General features: G+C 38.0%; 1 protein-coding gene across 3 annotated transcripts in view; it reads right to left on the reverse strand.

Annotated features, from left to right (window-relative positions):
* The window catches only part of Rtn4 (reticulon 4), a 50,646-nt gene that overhangs the window by 13,985 nt on the left and 14,234 nt on the right, over nt 1-22,427 (reverse strand). Inside the window, exon 1 of one of the 3 annotated variants that reach the window (XM_055628881.1) lies at nt 12,492-12,804. The exons of the other annotated variants lie outside the window; for them this stretch is intronic. Coding sequence (XP_055484856.1) covers nt 12,492-12,525 — 34 coding nt within the window. The 5' untranslated portion in view covers nt 12,526-12,804. Of the gene's footprint in view, nt 1-12,491; nt 12,805-22,427 lie in introns of those variants that run through there. 3 annotated transcript variants of the gene reach the window in all.

Below are 22,427 nucleotides of genomic sequence, written 5' to 3' on the forward strand. Positions count from 1 at the left end.
ATAAGATGAGTAATATAAAGCACTTTATATAAGACTTAGTATAATAAATTAGTAAAGTCAGGATGGTTATTTGTTGTGTTACTGATATTGCCACAAAATCATTACCTTTATTATCCAGGTATTTAAGTAGTTAAACCATAAAAAAGAAAATTTTCAGCATTATGATTAAGTTATTAACCTGAACTACAATGTTACACATGAACATGTCACTTTAAAAACCACACAGAGAAAAAAAAAGGATTTTAAAACTTAGGTGTCTAAATGGATAGATAGACATTTGCTGATGACTCCCCAGAACCCAAGTAAAAGCGAAGCACAAAGTTGGCACAGTTGGCCTCTGACCTCCACACAGAATCCCAAATGCATACACACAATCATACACATAAGGTAACTCTAGCCTAGAGCAGACCAATCATCAGATTTCTTTCTTTTCAAACTTCCATTTAATATCAAATCATTTTAATACTCATATAAAAATGGCTTTTTAGTTGCCGAGCATGGTGGTATACGCCTTTAATTCCAGCACTCAAGGAGGCAGAGGCAGAAGGATCTCTGTGAGTTCAGGGCCAGCCTGTTCTACAAAATGAGTCCAGGAAAGCCAAGGTTACACAGAGAAACCCTGTCTCAAGAAACCAATATATATATATATATATATATATATATATATATATATATGAATAAATAGGTAAATGCATGTATTAATCTCCATTATCCCTATTGGTAAGATGATCTGCACTCACTGTGCTTCACTACAAGCATCCAGCAACTGTTAAGTCAATACTAGACTTGCAAAGTGTGTGTAACTGTGTAAATATGTGTGTGTGACAATCAGAGACTATTCAGGTTTAAGGATCAGGCAGATGTAATCTACAAGCTGTACATTAGTGAATATAGTAGACAGAAAAGGCCAAGTTCAGGCCTCCAGAGTTCCACCTCCCAGTACCAGCTTTGTAACTTTAGACAAGACTTGAACCTACCCTGACTTAAGCTTTATCTTTAACAAAGGGCAATAGGCTTCCAATTTCTTTTCCATTCAGAAGCTAAAATGACTCATTTAACAAAGCAATACATCAGTTCTACACTCAAAATTATTTAAATTTATTATTTTTGGTTTTTCACAGAGATCTGACTGCATCTGCCTCATAGGTACTGGGATTAAAGGCATACCCACTCAAATTCTTATTAATGGGTCCTAATCAATAAATTTTTGGCACTGGCCTATGCTTATGCAACTTTAAAACAGATCTTTTAAAATTGAGACTTCCATGTGTAGAAGGTTGATGTTTTTTAAACTGAACCTTCTCAGAAACATTATGTGCCAAACAAAATTTCATGAAATCAATAAGTACATAATCGTATCACTTTTCAAGCAATTATAAACTCATAGTTGTAATTATGGAAAAAAAAATCAGTTTTTAACACTTTAGCAGTGGCAGGTCACAGATCGATAAGACTTCCTATTGTTAAAGCACTCTGTGCACGGTACCAAACTGAAGAAGGGTCATCACACCCAGGTTCTTCAGAATGTTGCACATCTGCATGCCTGATGAATGGGCAAAATATACAGAGTCATTGCATATAAAATGAATCACAAAGGCCAAGAAGATCATCCACATGAAATTAAAAAGAAAATGATACTGTCCTAGTTAGGGTTTCCAAGAGCAAAAGCAAACTGGGAAGAAAAGGGCTTTATTTGGCTTATATTTCCACACCATGGTCTATTATCACTCTGAAGGAAGTCAGGAAAGGAACTCAAGTCAGGCTAGAAACCTGGAAGTAGAAACTGAACAAAAACCATGGAGGGGTGCTCCCTATGACATGTTCAACCTGCTTTCTTATAGAACCCAGATTGACCAGCACAATGGTCTGGGCACTCTCCCATGAATCACTAATTTGAGAAGCCCACAGACAATCTTATGGGAGCGTTTTTCACTAGTTAAGAAAATGCCCGCAGAAAACCTTATGGGAGTGTTTTCTCAGTTGAGGCTCCCTCCTCGCAGATGGCTTCTGCTGTGTTCAACGGACAGAAACTAGCCAGCAGACACGAGCAGTGCAACAGCAGCGCACACCAGTTTACTCTCCAGTGACAGGGCAGCTGGAGCTTACTTCAACATACTTGACAAGCACTAGGTTTGTAAACACTCACTTCCTATGTGCTTGTAAATGAACTGAGCATGCACATCCCATGGGATGCGTGTGCAAATCAGGTGATGCCTTATGGGAGTCAGCTCACTGGGTTCCAGGGATTGGATTCAGGGTGCCAGGCTTGGTGCCAAACACCTTTACCCACTGAGCATCTCACTGGCCCATCAAATTTTTGAAAATGCCTTTTAAAGCAGTATGAATTTGATCAAAACTAGCATACATGTAATGGAAACAATGGTCTACAACGGAAAGTGAGATGTCTATAGTGATACTTGACAACAGTATTGAAAGAATCACAAGTAAAGGCCGGCCTGAGCTATATGGTAAATTTGAGAGCAGTTTGGGCTACCTATAGGAAGCCCTGTCTCAAGATAAACAAGCAAGCAAAACAAAATGTCTAACCATAAAATCTGGAAAAGAAAAAAAAAAAAAAAAACCTTACGAAATAGCATTTTTACTTTTTTAATATCGGGTTATAGACAAGTCTTTCCTGCTTTTTTATGCATTTCTGTGCTATTTGAAACCATTTCATTCTAGTGACAACCACAGTTTACAATCACAAAATACTCCCTTAATCCCTATTCAGTACTACTCAAAAACAGTAACATGAGCACTATTCTCCCAGTAGGATTTCCTAAGTAAGGAGAACCTAGGTACTGGGGCAACAGCTCAGTTGGTACAGTGCTTGCTGGGTAAGCACAAGGACCTATGTCCAATCCCCAAAACACATGTAAAAAGGTCAGGCAAACACTTGTAATCCTAGTGCCAGCAAAGCAAAGAGGCAGATCACAGCACTCCCTGGCCTGACAGCCTGGCCTAATCTGCCAGTGCCAAGCCAAGAAGAGATCCTGTCTCTTTGCCAAAGTACCGTGACCCACGGATGCCCTGGAGCCTCCACATGCACACACAGGTAGGCAGAGACAGGCACACACAGAGAACATGTTGTCTGCTAGTTTAGTAAATGATCAGATGAGGTAGGGCTTTTCAAAAATGTAGGAACTCTGGACACCACACGTGGAGGTTCACACCTACCACATGCAGGCGTGACTGGCTCAAAGCACACACCGTGAGAGTCAAGTCTTAGAAACACTCTAAGTCCTAGGAATGCTATAGGGAGATACTCATGAGGCCAGTAGAAGAACAGGCCAGACATGAGAAAGCTGCCCTGGTAATCACACGCCGGACAGAATACCTTCTCCAAAGCACTGCAACAACATAAAAGGGTTTTCAACCCCGTTTCGTAAAGAGGTCATCAGGTAAGCTGCAAGGAGGAAGGCACAAATTTCTAGCAAAACAGTTGTCTAAGTCATACTTGTCAACAGTATGTTAGTTTCATGTAGACTCTTTAGGCTCGATTTAAATTTTGTAATTGGGAAGATTTATCCAAGAGCAGTTATTCTCCATGGCGGGCGGAGGGGGGGGGGAGAAGAAGATATGAAATCCCAAGACGTTTATCTACATGCTTCTGATACTAGAGCCTTATATCATTAATTAAAAAATTTGTTCAATCCAGATGCCCAAATCAGGCAAAGATATCAGTAGAAAACTACAGAACAACATCCCATATGAATGAATACAGAACAGTCATTTTCACCATAATACTAATGAGTTGAATCCTGCAACAGATTACAGTATAGCTTACTGGATCTGTTCTGAGAATGCAAAGTTGGTGCAACGTTTAAACAACAAGCCACAGATACACCATAAAAAAAGAATTAAGAATAAGACACACTCGCCGCAATCATTGCAGATTAAAGCATCTGATAAGGTTCAACACCATTTTATGGTTAATAGTCAACAAAACAGCAAGATTAAAAAAAGAATAATAATTATCCTCAGACTGATAAATATAAATACTAAAGCACGGTGAACATCATTCGTCATGGCATCTTCAACACTGGCATCTTCCCCCTTAACAGCAGTAGTAAGACAAGGGTCACCTTCTTTGATACTTCACTCCCACAAACGTCCTGGAAGTTTCTAGCCAGAAGTTGGGCAATAAATAACTGGACAAAAAGAAATTAAGGTATTTCCTTAGGTATTTGTCAATGATTTTACACTGACAATTTCCTCAGGAAGCCAACGGAACAGCAACTAGAACTTAAAGCAAGACTAGTGAGGCTGTGGGTACAGCATCATACAAAGCCACCTGTCTCTCTATACTGCAGCAATGAGCAGTCTGAACGCTACTTCCAAAGCCACACTGTCTACACTCACGAAGGATAAAATCCTCAGAAGCATAACTGAAAAACAGATGAAATATACTGAGAACTTAAGAGTTAAAAGAAATGACTGAACTAGACAGAAAGCTATCCCATGGTCACGGATTCCGTGTAACGTTCCTCTATGCAACCCCTATGAAAACAAGAGCCTAGCTGTTTCTCCAACAGAAACTGACAAGGCAACTGAAAAAAATCATCTGAAATAGCCAAAACAATCCTGGAAAACAACAATGAAATTAGAGGGCTCCTATTTCTCCACTACAGAATTTCCTACAAAGCTTTTAATAACAAGGCAAGCTAGAGGTTCACTGGGGCTATACAGCAAGCCTCAGGCTCAAAAAAAAGAAAAGAAAAGAAAAGAAAAGAAAAGAAAAGAAAAGAAAAGAAAAGAAAAGAAAAGAAAAGAAAAGAAAAGAAAAAAGAAAAGAAAAGAAAAGAAAAGAAAAGAAAAGAAAAGAAAAGAAAAGAAAGAAAAGAAAAGAAAAGAAAAGAAAAGAAAAGAAAAGAAAAAAAAAGAAAAGATCCCAGACCCTACTGTCATGTACATGGTTGTACAGGGTCATAATGAAATGTTAATTCAGAAACCAAAAGTCAAATATAAAATTTTATATTTGTGGTCAGGTGACTTTGACAAGGATGCTAAGAAATCTTTCCAACAATGCTACTGGGATGACTGGACACTCAGCTGCAGAGAATGCCACTGGATTCCCTACTTTGTGTTACATAAAAGGTTAGCCTATGAAAGACGGCTCAGCCACCAGCAGTTCCCAGCGCTCTTTAACTTCCGCTCCAGGGGATCTGATGCCTCTGCTCCCAGTGGGCACCTACCCTTATTAATTGTGCATACACACACATACACAGGCACACATGCACAAACACATTATTAAAAACAACAAAAATACTTTAAAAAATTAACTCAAAGTAGAATCAAAATCTAAATATAGGAATTTAAAACATTTTCTCTCCCGGACCCACCTAGTAGAAGGCAAGAAAGAAGCTCTACAAGGCGCCTTCTGACTTCTAAGTGCGCACTGTAGCACCCACTTTCCTACACACGCTTACAAGCAGTCCTCAAGACTTTCTATTGGGCAGTATTTCTTAAGGTACAATATAAGAGAGCATAAACACAGTATTAAACCTTTTATAAAATCTTTTTTATGTTTCAATGGACATAATGAAGAAGATGACGACAATCCACAAAATGGGAGAAAGTACAAACTAAGTATCCAATTAAGAGGGTACTAGAGAGAAGGCTCTTGTAAGGAACACAGTTCCGGTTCTCATCACCCACATCATGGTTCATGACAGTCTGGAACTGAAGTTCAGGGAACCCAACTCTTCTGAAACTAGACACTACGGGCACCAGACACACACGTGGGACAGACACTCTCATGTGCACGAAACTTTTATGAAAGTATCAGATAAAGGACTTGTTTTTTATAAGGAACTTTTAAAATCTTACAAAAAATGTTCATGAAACACCCTCTTGAAAGATCCAAGATGAACTGAACAGTAATTTTCCTTCACAAATGAAGGAAATATGTATGGGTTTATGCCAATCTATTTAAATACCTGTATTTTAGGAAAAAAAATCATTTATTCTCTGAAGTTTTTTTTTGTTTTCAAAACTAAAAAATGTAAAAAAAAACTTGATTATTTTGTATAGTGTGCTTTATATAACTAAAATTTAAACTTAAAGGAACTCAAGTCTTTCTTTCACTGACTCAGTGCAAGTAAGAAGAGCTGAATACATTTGGTAATCACAGGCTGTCATCTGCTATAGCTAAAAATAGTGCTAGACCAAATGTGAAAGTCTTTATATTACATTGTGCACTAAATCAAATTTGCATTGAAGTTACCCTGAAGTCAGGTTTCGATTTTAAAGCCCTGTTAAAGAGGGAGTTCTTACCATCACCACACTTGACTCAATAATTAAAACCATTGATTTATCTGTTTAGTTCCTATAGCTTTCAGTACAAAAGGCCTTCTCAGGATGACTCGGTCAGTAAGGCACCTCCCTTTAGTGTGCCTTGTCCCTGAGTGACACCTGGACGTACAGGACTCAGATAAGTCATCCTCTGATTTTCACACACTGTATCACAGGGAGTGTGCGCGCACACGCACACAAAATATTTTTTAAATGTTGGGGGTGGAGGAGCACAATACAAAAACAGCAGAAAATACCCTCAACTTCACATTTCTGATTTTTCTTTTTTTTTTTTTAAGTATTTATTATTTATACAGTTATTTTACCTGCATGTGTGCCTACATGCCAGAAGCGGGTACAAGATCTCATTTTAGATGGTTATGAGCCACCATGTGGTTGCTGGGAATTGAACTCAGGACCTTTGGAAGTATATCCAGTTCTCTTAACCTCTGAGCCATCTCTTTAGCCCCTCTGATTTTTCTAAACCGTGGTATTCTCCATTCACAGGAAAATCCATAGATTTAATACCGTTTTAAGTTAAAGCTAAATATATTCTCTTTAATATGTATCTATCTTCTCCTACTCAAACACTCCTCACTTTCACAAATTGACAATTTTTTGTTATAAAAGATTGCATACACAGAAAAAATGAGCATATGCAATGGCTTTGATTCTTTATATTCTTACAGAAAAATCAAGTTAGCACAGTCTAGTCTAAAAGGAGACATTCCCAAGTCTATTTCAACATTCAACTCTCACCTGCAGATATTCATGGATTTTTCACCTTTGAGTTGGTTTGTATTTATACAAAATAAGTAAGATGGTGGTGTTATATATGAGAAAAGCCAACACATTAGTATTTTAGTGTCTGTCACACCTCACACGAGCATAGGAAGTAAATGTAAAAGCCATTAAACAAATTAATCATACACACACACACCAATAGTGCAAGTCAGCCTTGGTTATGATAAAGCAGAGAAGGATAATTTGGTCTCAGAACATAGCTCCAAGAAGTCAACCAACACTGGTTAAATTAAGTTCAACACCCTTAAGCCCAAATCCTAGCAATAGATGAGATCAAGTGAAAAAAACAAAGAGTATGAGAGAATTCTATTTTACTGCTTAAATGTTCTTCCTATATTCAACTATGTAATCCAATCCTTAGGAGAAGTTATATCCCAGGCCCGGTTAAGTATCAGTGGACTTACTCTTTTAACAATATTAACCTACTAACCACACCTACCTTTTCCCACAGTTGATGTAATAGACAACTGTTCTTTTACTGAAGAGTGAGGACCATACAAAAGTAAACAGTAAATGGTATACCACATACAAAAGCTATACTTGGGTAAAAATATCAAAACATGGGTCAACTTAGCTCTCCCCTTAACTCTGCGGTGGTCCACATTCAAACAAACTATAAAATAAAGGACTCCTGCTACAGCTTCGTGGTCCTATGCAAATAATTTAGTGTCTTTAGTTTTGTTTCCTTACCTACAAAACTAAAGGTTAGAATAAATGTAAGTGGAAAGACTCCTTATCTGCAGGTATAATCTTAAATTCTTTTTTAAAAGTATTTACTTTTATATGTAGGAGTATTTTGCCTCCATTTATGTCTGTACACCACGTTTGTGCCTGGCACCCATGGAGGGCAGAAGAGGATGCTGGATCCCCTGGAACTGGCGTTATAAATGGTTATGAGCTGCCATGTGGGTTCTGGGGGTTGAATCTGGGTCCTCTAAAAGAGAAGCCAGTGCGCATAATTGCTGAGCCATCTCTTCGGTCCCCTACAATTCTTAATTTATAAATTGTTTCATTGCTCCTTTAAGAAAAGGGAAAAGGAAACTCCTAAATCCCCAATCAAAAAAAATTTTTTTTGTTGTTTTTTTAAATCAGAAATGAATGTATGAAGTTCAATGCCAGGAGTAAACCATTAAATCTCTGCTTGTCATTTTTTGGAAACGTTGTACAGTGCCAACTAGGAGGCCCAGTGAGGAAACCATGTTTTTGCTTTTAAGTAATTTATAGAAGAAGTCCATATGTAATGGTAATAGAAGATATAAACTGGTAAGTTTAAAGAAGGCCAAAATCATGTCTATCTGAGAAGACTGTTCTTAAATACTACTACATGGTCAAATAAAAAATGGAAGAAAGGGCGTAAGAGATAAGACCTTGGCAGATACAACAGCAGGCGTGCTGAGAGAGCAAGCTTCAGGGCCTGATGTGGGTATGGTGGGAGGAGAGTGGTAAGCCATGGAATGCCTTCTGTCATCAGCCCAGGATCATCACTGCAAGCTTAACTTGAAAAGCAAAGAAAACCCTTTCAACGGCATGATTAGGACTGTTTTTGAGATTTATTTTAATTCAGTCATCACACAGAATTTAGAAAAGTTAGCAGTCCCAATAAAAACTAAGAATATTCAGATCTGGGTACCAAAAATAAAAAAATAAAAAGCAAATGAATAAACTTCTATCACTAGTCGCAATACATATCCCCTGGTGATTCTATATTCTAGTTCTCTATAACCACTGAAAACGTATATACATTTACTTTGGGGAAAAATGCACACCTGTTTCTGTAATTTACTTAAAACTAACAAAGTACCTATCTTATAGGTAAAGCCATCAGAAATGCACATACCAATTTAGCCATGGCGCCAAGACAAACGCTAACTCACTGCTCAAAGCAATAATCCATTCAATCATTCTGAAAGCAACGCTGCAAACATGCACTAAAGCCCCAAAACTCATCAACTTAACATGAATAAGAACAGAGTTAAATTCAATTATACTCACTTTAGCATCGCCTATACTTGCAAACAGGGAAAGGCTTATTTAACCACCAACATATTAAAGTGATCTAAATTATTTTAAAGGTGAAAATATCCACTGAATTGTTCAAGATTACAGAATACAATGAACAATGTAATCCTCTAACTCCTATACTTCATTATTAAAAAACAAAACCCAAAGCCATTCTCTATTATTTTCTACAACACACAGTCCTGCTACAAAACAACCACAAAAATATAGATCAGCTAAGTTTAGAATTAAATGCTGTTCCTTTCCTTCCTAAGATCAGCTCTTAAAACTGGTTAATAACAAACTTTCTCAGCTTGCCTCTTTCCCAGGCTCAAGGAAAAGAGCAGCATTCCAGCACCTGAATGGGCTTTGCTCCTCCCCGCCTGGAGGCTGCAGGGACAACTATGCTAACTGCAACCACTTGCCGCTTTCCCAGAAACTGAACCGACTTACAGCTAGACTAGGAAGTTCCCTAAGAGTCCACAGGAAGAACTCTCCAGATGTGGTATGCCAAAGCCATTTTGTCTTCAAGTACAATCAATGCTACCGAAACTTCTCACAAAGGTCATCTAGAGCAGTTTAACTTCCCAATCCACAACAGCACTAGTAAGAACGAGCAACACTGCACTTCCTCCTAAACTCTGAGAGGGTCTTCAGTCACCTCGCCTTCAGCCTCAACAGCTTCTCCACAGCCAGTTCTCCTTGAGCTCTCAGCCCTAGTAAAACCACACTCTCCTGCCCCAGCTGCGGGCTAACTTCTTCTGGTGCTCTATAAAGCAGCTGCCACTAGGCTTCCTTCCCTATCTTCAGCTTTTTCAAAAAGATACACTCACTTTGCATTTGTTTTCTATTCTTTATAAGTTCTTGGTATTTCCATCACTTCAAATTCTAAGGGTCTGGAACTCAATTTGGCTTTTTTTTTTTTAACTTTTATCTACTGATGCTAAACAGTTGTTTCACCCTGATTGCAACTTCGTGTCGTTCTGCAATCTATTACAAATGTCAAGTTTTTTTTTTTTTCTTCACTATTTTTCCTCAAATCTCTTACTGCCCTTTCATGTCTATTTCAGATGAGGTTCAGGATGGTCTTTTTACAAGCCAGGCATAACTCTAGTCACCCCAAACACAGGCCTCTGGGTTCTTCTTCAGCCTATACAACACCACAAACCAACCTTTTGAACTTGCTATTACTTATACTCCCTACTTTAAAACATCAAAAAGTTGATTTTTTTAAAAAATTTCCTTACAAACCAAATAGCTTCTACAACCTGGCCAAGAGCATCTTACCATAAAATTCCAGAGAACTTCAAAACTAGAACCCTGTAAATCGCACCATAGAATAAACAAAATTTAGAATAAGTTTCTTACCCAACCAAAATCACAATATAAAAAACCTAGACTGCTGATTTTCCAAATCTGCCCAGTTATAAAATGGATAACACCAGATTGCCAGGCGCTGTGGAACTTGCTTTAACAGATTAGAATCACAGGAATCCTTCTTATGAACCACAAAAGTTTGAGGAAATCTGACCTTAGCCCAAAAGACTAAATACCTAAAAAGAAAAAACAAAATCACCCAAACACCAAACACACTTAAAACTTCACCAAAACAAAAACAAAAGCCAAATCTGAAATCAGAACATCTGTTACTGCTGGCAGATTTGGGAAGGGAGTCTGGGAGTACAAGAATGCAGAAATGGGGGAGTAGGCCTAAGTACTACCCAGACACATACTAGGTTCCTCACTGTGAAAAAGTGCAGAAAAACTCATTCACCTGTGGCATCTCAGTGATTTTCCAATTGAAATCTCACTCTATGATCTATAACATTAGCAGCTGATATGGAAAATAAACTATAACAACCTCTGGATAAGAAAAAAAAAAACATAGTTAAGTTGATCTCACACAAACAAACAAACAAACACTAAAAACAAAAGGCACTAGAAGTATCAGCTCAGCAGGCATACATACAAACACGGTGAGACTCGAGAGTGAATCTGAGCTTAAGGACCTTTAAATAATTAAAGTTCCCATAAAAGGTAGATTCTATATAATATAAATAAAGTGCAATTAATAAAGAAAAAAAAGGTAGATTCTACTGCATCTTAATTTCTTGTCTTTATATCCCTACATTGCCTTAACAAGTAAGAGCTTAACATAAATAATTTAAATCGTTCACATAGAGACTTGGAAGTTGTAAATAGGCCTTACTGTGGCTTTTCCCTTATTTTATTATCACTTTCATTTTCAACACTTTTAGCTAGGATAATGAAAAATCCGTCTTATTAAGCTCACAAATGAAAAGCTCACGGCCGTTTCTCCCCTCTTTATGCTGAATAAAAGATCCTTAACAAAGTCTCATGAATTCAGTGTCAAACTCACCTTTCCCCCACATTTTTTGCCGAGTTGGCATTGTAGTTGGTCTACTGCAGAAATGCTTTTAACATTATCCCTATCTTAAAATAATTTTGTTCTAGAAGGAAGTAACATTTTAAAAAAATTACAAAACTTTAAAGTAGTGAGGAAAACAAAACAAAACAATGACCAAAAAAGACCTAGCCTTTGAGTGAGATGCTTATTTGGGCCACTTAGAAACAGTTGTTCTAACAATTTTTAAGATACTTAGTCTAAGTGGTCAGATACACAGCTCTCTCTCTTTCTCTCTCTCTCTCTGTCTGTTTCTTTTTCTTTCATTAAACAGCAGCTGACAAGCTACATAATAAAATGCTGTTAAAATATTCAATAGTCAACATTTTACTGCTTTGCAGGCTTAAATTCTCACACAACGATCCACTGAGATTTGAAAGGCTCTGAGCTTTCTAGGAGGAGGGGATCCCTGATTGCTTACTACAAGGACAAAGGTTAGTACTTTAAATTTAGATATGCATTTTAAGCTACGCATACATCTGAATAATTTCAAGATACATAAAAATTTAAAAGATTCAAATAAAATCTTCAAAGGTTCACACTTGATTAAAAAAAAAAGCCTATTGCAATGAAATTCTGCCATCTACAAACCTATGAATAGATTTCAAGCACACCAAGCGAGCTTTATTTTAAGTCGTCATGAAATGCCATCAGAGACTACAGAGATGGTTATACATTCTCCACACCAGAGTGACCAACAAATGAGATGTTAATCGCATACCAATTTCAACATGCACGATTAGAAAAGAAACCCAACAGACAGGACTGAAAAGACTAAATCTGACCACCGAAACAGAATATGACATCTTTCCTGTACATGTCAACTGTAAAGACACAGGAGGCAGCTGCTGTATTTTAAGCTTTAGCATTACATGCTTACAGGCTATAACCTCAACTTCAAAGCTTGCCCACAGAAACCCTCCTGGTTACATAAAAGAAAAAAATAAAAATGAAAGATTAAAAGATATACCCTTGTCCTTCCAATGTTTCTTCTGACCGTCCATTTCTTGTCTTGATCTGCCCTCCAGCAGCACTTACAAATCATGCACACCAACAAAGAAGCTGTAAATTGTGAAGTTCTCCCTGAGACATGAAACACCGCTTCCTCGGCCCAGGTCTGCAGCCTGTGCTGCACGACTGCAGCAGGACTGGAGTCACCTGATGTCTCGGGGTGTGGAGCAGGCTGACGCAGTGCAATCTGTAACTAGGCTACTAATACTCAGACATTAATGCGTTCCTTCTATCTGTTTATTGTCCTAGCCATTTGCTGGCTGTTCATGCCAAATGGAGCTGCCCTTGCAGGGGAATGGGGCAGCTACCAAAAGAAAGGGAAAGACTCCTCTAACAGAGCCAACCACTAAATATACCTGAAACAGATGCAGAACCAAGTCTGCATTCACACTGACTTTTGTTTTTTAGGGGCAGTTCAATTGTGCTGCTGGGGTTTTTTTTTTGTTTGTTTGGTTGATTTGATTTTTTTTTCCCCCAGTTTCACTTGAAACTCTAAAATCAACAGTTAACCCACAAGATAGAAATGGACTGATCCAAATGGGTTAATAACTTCAATTTTGAGGTTAGGAACTGCACTTTCTCCTGGATTTGCTGAGGCTTAAACCACTCATAGTTTGCACCCTGGAAGGTATGCAGAAAAATCAATGTAGTTATTTACATTTATTAAATAAATAGCTTCAATGGAGAAATTCCTTGGTGACCTAAGCTTTTTTTTTTTTTTTTAATGGAAATCTAGACTCTTCCAATATACTTATCGTCTGTTCCAGTTCAATCTTTTAACAAATACTCGCTACCTACCACTGCAAACACTATCAATAGATCTTTGCCTGGGGGAGAAATAGTCATAGGCTAATTATATCATTTACCCTATAAAAATGGCATAATTTAATAAACATAAGAAGAAATGATTACAATGTTTCAAATTTTTCAAAGTTTATTAAACTTGTATTCATGCCACTGCAGAATGTCTTTCTAATATTCTACAACTGTTTTACCTAATGCTAACACTTGCCTAAGCAGAAAAGGAAATGTATAGTGCCAAGTCAATCAGCTAAGATATACATATGGCATACCAAAATATAATGTATATAATCTATGCATAGAGGTATGTGTATCTCTTGACTTTACACTGAAATGAGACATTTTTCTGAAACTTGCTCTCGGTGTGTGTATTGCAAAATCTTGCAAAATCCTTAAATCCTTAAGTGGTCAGAATGCTAATTATTTTTTCCTTTATCTGTCTCTCTTGCTCAATTTTAAATAAATCAACTTTAAAACAATTTTTAAAGTGTTTTCAGTTTCAGAACTAATATTTAACTTTACTTGCTGAAAACACTGTCATCACCAGGTCACATCAAGGATGAAAATGTATAACCTCTTCACATAACAGTTTAGCATACGAAACTGTTCAGTGAATACAAAATACTTCCAAGACGGTATTTTTAAAAGAGCTCTTTCAAATGGACAGACAAGGAGTATGGCTAACTGGTAAAGCATATGCCCAGCATACTCATGGCATTGGGATCTAACCTGAGCTCCCTTAGAACAAAAACAAACACCAGAAGACAGTAAATATATATTTCCTAAGGTAGAAGTATTTGGCATTTCTATAACCCACCTATTTGTAGTACGTCACTTGTTTACTAATTTTTATAGTCCCAAGACTATGTATGTAATAATACGCTCATAGGAATATTAAATGCACTTTTAGCACTGTAAGCTTATGTTGGAGAATGCGAACTGGAAGCCTTTAAGTTCAGTAAGCATTTCAACACTGCAGAATGATACTCAGTTTTTTTTAGCTTTAGTTATTACAATTTATGCTAAGTACAACGAAAACTAGCTAACTCATGGGTACCAACTGACATTTTTACCTAATTCTTTCTCACAAAGTTTTAAAACTGCAGTTGTTTTAAAGTAACTAAGCAAACTATTTTAATCTAAGAAGCTAATAAACAAAATTTGTGAATATACAATTTATAGGTCATACTTCATCATTAAAACTTCATCTTAATGAATTTAAATACCAACCTTTTTTAAAAAAAATGGATTTCTTTCAAGGATAATTCTCAAATAATACACATATAGCCCAACTTCCAAAAATGATACTTTGATGTTCTGGGGTAGTATTCTATTTTCTCTTAAAAGGACAGAATGCCAAATGGGGAGACTGAAGAGTATGCTCTAAAATTGCCTACATTCAATGTCTCTCTCTTCCTACCTCAGTCAAAATAACACTAAGATTTTTACAATGCACACGTACCTAAGAAAAATATTAAAGTAAGTTCCTAATTTAAAAAAAAAAAAAAATCTCTCAACTGGGTGGTGAGGCCAGCCGCCTCTATAGAAAGAATTCCAGAACAGCCAGAGCTAAGCACAGAAACCCTGTTTCAAATAAACACACACACACAAACTCTCAAAACAGTCATTAAAAAAAAAAACAAAGTAGTATGTGAGACATGTTTTTAAAGCTTGTATCTATTTGTAAGGATTTCAAGCAGAAGAGAAAGAAATGTCTCAGACCAGATGTGAAGACCCAGCATGGTACAGACCTTTAACCCAGCCCGGGGGAGGCAGACAGGTGGCTCTGAGTTCAAGCCAGCCAGAACTATAGAACAAGGCCATGCAATTTTTGTTTCAAAAAGGAAACAAAAGAACAGACAGTGAGACCACACTGGTGTCCACCTCATCCAGCTCTCTCAAGCTCCACTTTCCCACTGCTCTCTTCTACTTTTGAGGCCAGCAAAACTTTTGCCTTGCTTTACTCCCCCCCCCCTTTACAATGTCTAGAAGCACAGAAAAATTAGAAGAAGAAAAAACAAAAAACAACCATTTGTTTGAAAATGCAATTAAGACATTACTTATACTATTGTATACTATTTTGAGAAGCTACAATTCTTATGTCTACTAACTATAGAGAACCAGAATCTTTTATTAATGTGAAACAGTGACAGCTACATAACAGTCCTGAAACTAATTTCAGAAATCTTAGAAAGTACAAAACTAGATGCTTTGTTACTGAGAGGCATTAGCAACCACAAACCCTGTACAGCATACACTGTAATCTAACGCCCTCTATGGACTAAAAGTCAGCACTTCAACACTGCTGAATTCAGTCTTCCGAAACGGAGGACTTGAAATCTAGAAAATGAATGACAATATTTAAAATGACACACACAAAGAAATTGAACATTTTCTAAGTCTCTTAACAATCACACAGCAATTTCAATAAGTGAATATTAAAATCCAGAGAAACTGAAAATGTTATTCCATGAGAATACATACAAACACACACTGCTAAAGGCCCCAAGTATTTGTAAATTTACAATTTAAAAGTTAAGCCATTAGGCCTTTCACTTTAATAAAAACACAGTAAGGAGATAAGTTTGAGGAATCTTCAAGGTCATTTCAAAATGCTTATAATAGCATGACTCAAGCATTTGATTCTGTACAAAACGTCAAAATTCAAAAGTTTATAAATTAATTTTGAAAATCATTAGTAAGTATGAAACAGATTATTGCTCCCTAAAATTCTGTGACATTTATTCAGTATGGTTAATTATCAAGTATTTCATAGGACTGGTTTTCCATTACTAACGCTAGATGGCACCAACACCCAGTTGATTGCCTAACTGACCACTCAGTCTTCAGCATTTCCATAGGATGGCTGCCTGGCACCAGAAGCTGAATCAGAATATGAAGGGAATAAAAATAACTCTTCTGGAATCCAGACAATTATAAATATACCAGAATGAAGAAAGAATGAGATGATGAGTAGTAAAAAGAAAGAGACTTTCCTCTGTAAAGTCAAACCTTCCACTGAAATTGAGATAGCATAAAAATCTTTAGAAAATGGGATAAAAATTGTAACAGAAGAGTCTACATCCTGCCTATAAAAACATAATCATAAACCGAGTATCAAAATTTTGAAATGATCAAAGGTTGAACAAACAATTCATAAAAAAACTAAAGTACAAATGGCCAATAAGTGTTTGAAATCCTAGTATTGGCAGCAAAAATAGGAAGTTAATAAAAGAAATATAAATAAGAAAGGACGTAGTCAAGGAAAAGAGCCCATTTTCAGATGTGAAAATTCTCTATCAGAGTCCCTAACAACTGCACAGGATTTATCCATAATCTGATAAACACTTTCTATAAAATGGTAGGATTCAAAGTTAATAACATGGGGTGACTCTAGCTGAGATTCCTAGTAGCAGGGGTCACGGGGACTGAAGAGGACACCCTCTAACAGGACAGGACTCCTAGTGGAGAGAGGGGAACACCAACTCATCTACAAAAACCTCAACCCAAAATTTACCCTGCCTACGACATGTGCACGGATAAAGCTAGAGCAGCAACTGAGGGAATGTCCAAATGATGCCTGGCCCAATCTGAGACCCACCCCATGGGAGAGAGCCAGCCTCTAACACTATTGTGCCAAGCATATGTAGGGAGTCTTTCTTGTGGAATAGTGGGGGAAGGGCCAGAAAGACCTTGAGGTGCCAGGACCTCCACAAGACCAACTGAGCCAACTACGCAGGGCCTAGAGGGGCTTACAAAGACTGAAGCACCAACCAAGGACCATGCATAGAATGGACCTAGGCACCCTACACAGATGGGCAGCTCAGGCTTCATGTGGGTTCCCTAGTAAGGGAAGTGGGGGCTGTCTCTGACATGGACTCTGTTGCCTGCTTTTTGATCACTCCCCTGGCAAGCTGCCTCACTAGGCCACAGGGGAAGAGATGGCTCAGTCCTGATATGACTTGATGAGCGGGGGTGGGGGGGGTGAGGAGGGTCCCCTCTTCTGAGAAACAGAGAAGGGATGAAGAGGGAAAGAGGGTGGGAGCAGGAGGAGAGGAGGGAGGGGGCTACAACTGGAATATAAAGAGAATAAATTAATTAATTAAAACACACTCACAGTAGGCTGTCTATATACCAACAAAGGGCACAGAAAACAAAGCAGGGAAGCAACCCTTTTCAAAAGTGTTGCCTAAATAAATAAACAATGTGGAGTGGGGAGCAGTAAAGAGCATTTATTTAATCTAAGCACTCAGGAGGCGGAGACAGGAAGAATTAAACTCAAGGCCAGTCTGTTCTACAAAGGGAGAGTCCCAGGTTCTAGGCCAGCCAGGGCCTCATAGAGAAATCTGTTTCAAAATTTAAAAACCTTGGAGTAAACCTAACAAAGGAAGTTAAAGACCTCGACTATGAAAACCTTTAAGGCACTAAAGAATAAAATTAAAGCAATGGGGCTAGAGAGTTGGCTCAATGGTTGGACCTCGGTTCTGTTCCCAGAATCAACATAATAGCTCACAACCATCTTTAACTCCAGTTACAGGGGATCCAACACTCTCTGACCACCATGGACACCAGGCACTCATGTGATGTGCAAACATGCATACAGGCAAAACCCTCATACACATAAAATAAAACTAAAAATAAAAAATAAAAATAAGGCAAAAAGACAGCCATGCACAAGGGTAGGCAGAACTAATATTATAAAAATTACTATGCAACCAAAAGCCATTTACAGATTTAATACAATCTCCATCAAAATTCTAATAGAAAAAAGAAACACAGAAGACCTCAGATAGCCAAAGCAATCCTGAGCAAAAGGAATAATACTAGTGATATTACTGCATCAGGCTAAGTCACATGACTGAGCAAGAACAAAGTGACAGAGGTCTGGCACGAAGACAAGCACACATCTGAGAGGCCCAGAAAGAACCCTATCCAACTACAGCTACCTGGCTAACTGCTGGAGAAAAGGTAGCCTCTTGAACAAATGGTACCAAGAAAGCTGGATATCCACATGTAAAATTATAAAAATGGATTCTTATCATCTACCTATACAAAAATCAATTCCAAATGGGTCAAAGATGTTACCGTAACACCCAAAACTCTCAAACTGTTAGAGGGGAAACACTTCAAAATAGACATAGGCAAGAATTTTCTAAACATGACTTCAATTGCTCAAGAAATAAAGCCAACGAATGGCAATCGAGATTCAAGAAATTAAAAAGCTTGGTATAGTGAAGTAAAGAGACAGCCTCCAGAATGGAGAAAACAATCTATTATATATCTGACAAGATTAGAAACTACAAATGGACCAATAGAAGTTCTCAAAAGATGAAATAAAAATGGCCAATAAAAACATGAAAACCATTCAACCTCACTAGCCATCAGAGAAATGTAAATCAGAACAAATGGAGAGTCCATTTTATATTAGTCACAACAGCAGTTATTAAGCAAACAGAAGGCTAGGCTCAGCCAGGAAAGCCAAGCCTGATAACCTCAGTTTGACCCCCCAGGTCCCACACAGAGCAGGAAAGAGAACATATTCTTCACAGCTGTCCTTTAACTTCCACACAGGAGGCATGTACAATGTAGCACTATTCACGGTAGCTATCATGGAACCCACCAAGAAATGGATTAAAACAAAATGTGATACATACACATATGGCATTTTTTTCAGCCATACAGAATGAAATTACTTGGAGGAAAATGGATGCAACTAAAGTTAACTGTGTTAGATGAATTAAGACAGCCTCAGAAAGACTGTACATGACTCTTGTACATGATTCCTAGTTAGTATACATACAATTCTGTTAATCATACATAACTGTGATACGTAAGTAGACACTAAAACTTTCTAGAGGAATCAAGGGCACTAACAGAGAAAAGAGGGAGTAAGGGACAAATAAAGGAATATGGTGGGAATATGGTCACTTAAAAGACAGCTCTGAAGTGAAGAGCATTGGTTATTCCTGCAGAAGATCAGGGTTCAGTTCACAGCACCACATGGCAGCTCACAACCTGCTGTAACTCATTCCCAGTGATCCAGAAGTTCCTCTTCTGCACTCCAGACACCACACCCACACGGTACACATACACACAGACTGTTAAAACACTCAAACACAAAAGATACGTTTAAGTGCTTATTTAACATACTAGCACATGCAATACTAGGTCAGTTGCCAGCGCTTGCTTAGCATGCATGAAGCCTTGGTTTAAACCCACGTAAGTGCTTGCAGCCCCAGTTATTTGGAAAGTGAAAACAGAATGAGAAGTCTGGGGGTACTCTTTTTAAGTGTTTTGCTTGTATGTGTGTCCTCATGTGTGCCTGGTTCCCTAGGTCAGGGAGGGTGTCAAATCCTCTGGAACTGGGGTTGAAGATGGTTGAGGCAGGCTATCATGTGATGCTGGGAAACAAATCCCAGTCTTCAAGCATAAGTACTCATCTCTCCAGCCCTGAGATAACTCTTAGAATGCCTTCTTTATGTCACTGTAATCAGGTTGGTTTATGTAGCCAAGAGTGACCATTATGTGGCTGGAGAGATGGCTAAATAGTCAAAAGCACTTGCAACTCTAAGGACTTTAGTTCAAATCCCAGCACCCACCTAAAAAGCTGACTATGGTCTTGTGGGGGCCTTTTAACCTTAGTACTGTGAAGGGCAGAGACATGAGGCTTCCTGGCTACCAGCCTAGACAAGAGCGGAACTCTGGGTTCAGGGAAAAGACCCCACTTAAAAAAAAATAGACTGACCTCAAACTGGAATGCTAGCTAAAATGACCTTAAAATTGTGATCCTCCTGCCTCCATCTCTTGGGGTTCGGATTTCAGGATAAACTACTACCATACCCATCTCAAGGTTTATATTCTGACTGTAATATCCATCAACACAGGATCTGAAAAACACTGCAGCTGTATGCAGAGTAGCTGGATTATTTTTTTTTTTTTTATTTAGAAAGTAAAATACTGGTTATTGTTTTAATTTAGAAATTAAGCATGTGATTTTGTGTCAAGTTGACAAGGGTGACCTGTGCAACTAATATTATTATCCAACCTGATAATACATCTGGAATCAATACAGCTGTGGGGGATTTTCTTGATTTGACCATTTGAGGGAAGACATAAAGGGGTATGAAAGAAGGAAGCTTTTGCTTTTGGCCTACTTTTCCTCACTCTCCCTGGCAAGTTCATCTGTCCTATTACTAAGGCAGACTTTCACTGGTGTTAGAATCTACTTCTGTGAGGTTCCAAAACAGACTGAAGACCAGCAGCTCTCAAGGAATTAAATGAGACTCTAACACAACATTGGGTGAGATTTTTTTTTTCAGTCTTGTAGACTGAACAACTACCAGATCCTTGGACTTAGTGTCAAGAGATAGCCAATGTTAAATAAACTACTTGGACCACAGCCTGTAAACCACCCTAAGAGAACACACGTGTTTGTGTTTGTGTGCCAGTTAAGTTACGTGAGAACAATTTGTTTTTGTGTCCCCCCCCCTCTAAGAAAATATAGTCCTTCAAAGAACCAAGCCTAAGCAAATGTAAGTCCCCGCTTTTAATAAATGCTTGCAATATAACTAAGGAAATTATCAAACAGAAAAAAAATCTAATCTAACCCCATTCTTTTTATAGAAAAGAAAGCCAACTTGTGAGAACAACTAGAATTGATGTCATCCAAAGTATTTACAGGAACACTGTGTTTACTTCATGTGACTTTTTTGGAAAATACACATTTGTTTTTTTTGTTTTTTTTGTCTTGTTTTCTTTCTTTGCTTGGGTTTTGTTGTGTTTTTTTTTTGTTGTTGTTGTTGTTGTTAGTTTTACTTTTGTTTTGTTTTTTGAGACAGGGTTTTTCTGTGTATCCCCCGGCTGTCCTGGAACTGATTCTGTAGAGCAGGCTAGCCCCAAACTCAGAGATCTGCCTGCCTGTGCTTCATGAGTTGCTGGGATTAAAGGCTTACACATTTGTTACATGCAAATTATGTTCTATTCTCCAGTGAGTAGACATGGTAGCTAATGTAAGTTTAAAAATTACTGAAAAAGCCAAGCAATAGTGGCACATGCCTATAATCCCAGTACTCAGAGGGCAGATGGAGCTCTGTAAATTCAAGGCCAGTCTGGTATACAGAGCGATTTCTGGGGCAGCCAGAGCTTCAGAGAGCCCCTGTCTCAAAAAAAAAAACAAAAAACAAAAAACAAAAACAAAAACCAACCAAACAAACAAAAAACCTGAACAAAATGTAATGTTAGGAATCACTACATATTTATCAAATTATAACATTGTACCCTAGATATATATATATAAATTTTGTCAGTTCAAAGCAATTTTGTTATCATCTAATTTAATTTAGAGTTTTAAAAACCAGGGCTGGAAAGATGGTTCAGAAGATTTAAAGTACCTGCCACACAAGCGCAAGGACGAGTTTGGATCTTAGAACCTATAGAAAGCCAGGTGGTATAGTGATCCACCTGCAATCCCAGGTGTGGGAAGCAGAGACAGAGCCCCAGAGCAGACTTGGTAGCCATGGGTGAGCCCCGCCTCAGTGTAGCGTAGAAAGTGATGGTAGATGATTCCCAACAGCAACCTCAGGGGCATACGGCACTCTCCGCCTCTCTCCACATACACTCAGGAGGAAAGCTGAGCTAACAAATCATGAAGGATTCCCTTGATAAAAACACTGTTTTCCTCAACGTCAGCGCCCAACCCACTCTTCATTTTTACTTGGCTTTCACAGACACTGCTGCTCTTTTTTCATTTCAAGTCAGGGGCTACAGATTCCTCAGTTTACCCCAGACTCCTTTCCTTTTGTTTGTTGTGGGGGAGGTGTGCTCGTTGGCTTAGTTATATCACATAGGTTGTTTACTGAGACAGGGTCTCTTGCTGAACAATTATTGCTAGACGCTTGCCAGCCTGTCTAGCCCCATTACCATTCTTCATGGTCAAACTTTGGTCACTTTTCAGCCTGAACTGTTTTTGTACTAAAACTCAATACCCAATACATACATCTCACTATTTTTCCCACAACATTCTAAGAGCCATATTTTTATTTCTATCACTTTTGGTTCTTATACCTAATTTGGACCTAGAATTCACTTGATCTAC

The sequence above is a fragment of the Psammomys obesus genome, unplaced genomic scaffold, assembly GCF_907164565.1.
Source record: "Psammomys obesus unplaced genomic scaffold, mPsaObe1.curated_primary_1811, whole genome shotgun sequence".
In the NCBI taxonomy this organism is placed as follows: Eukaryota; Metazoa; Chordata; class Mammalia; order Rodentia; family Muridae; genus Psammomys; species Psammomys obesus.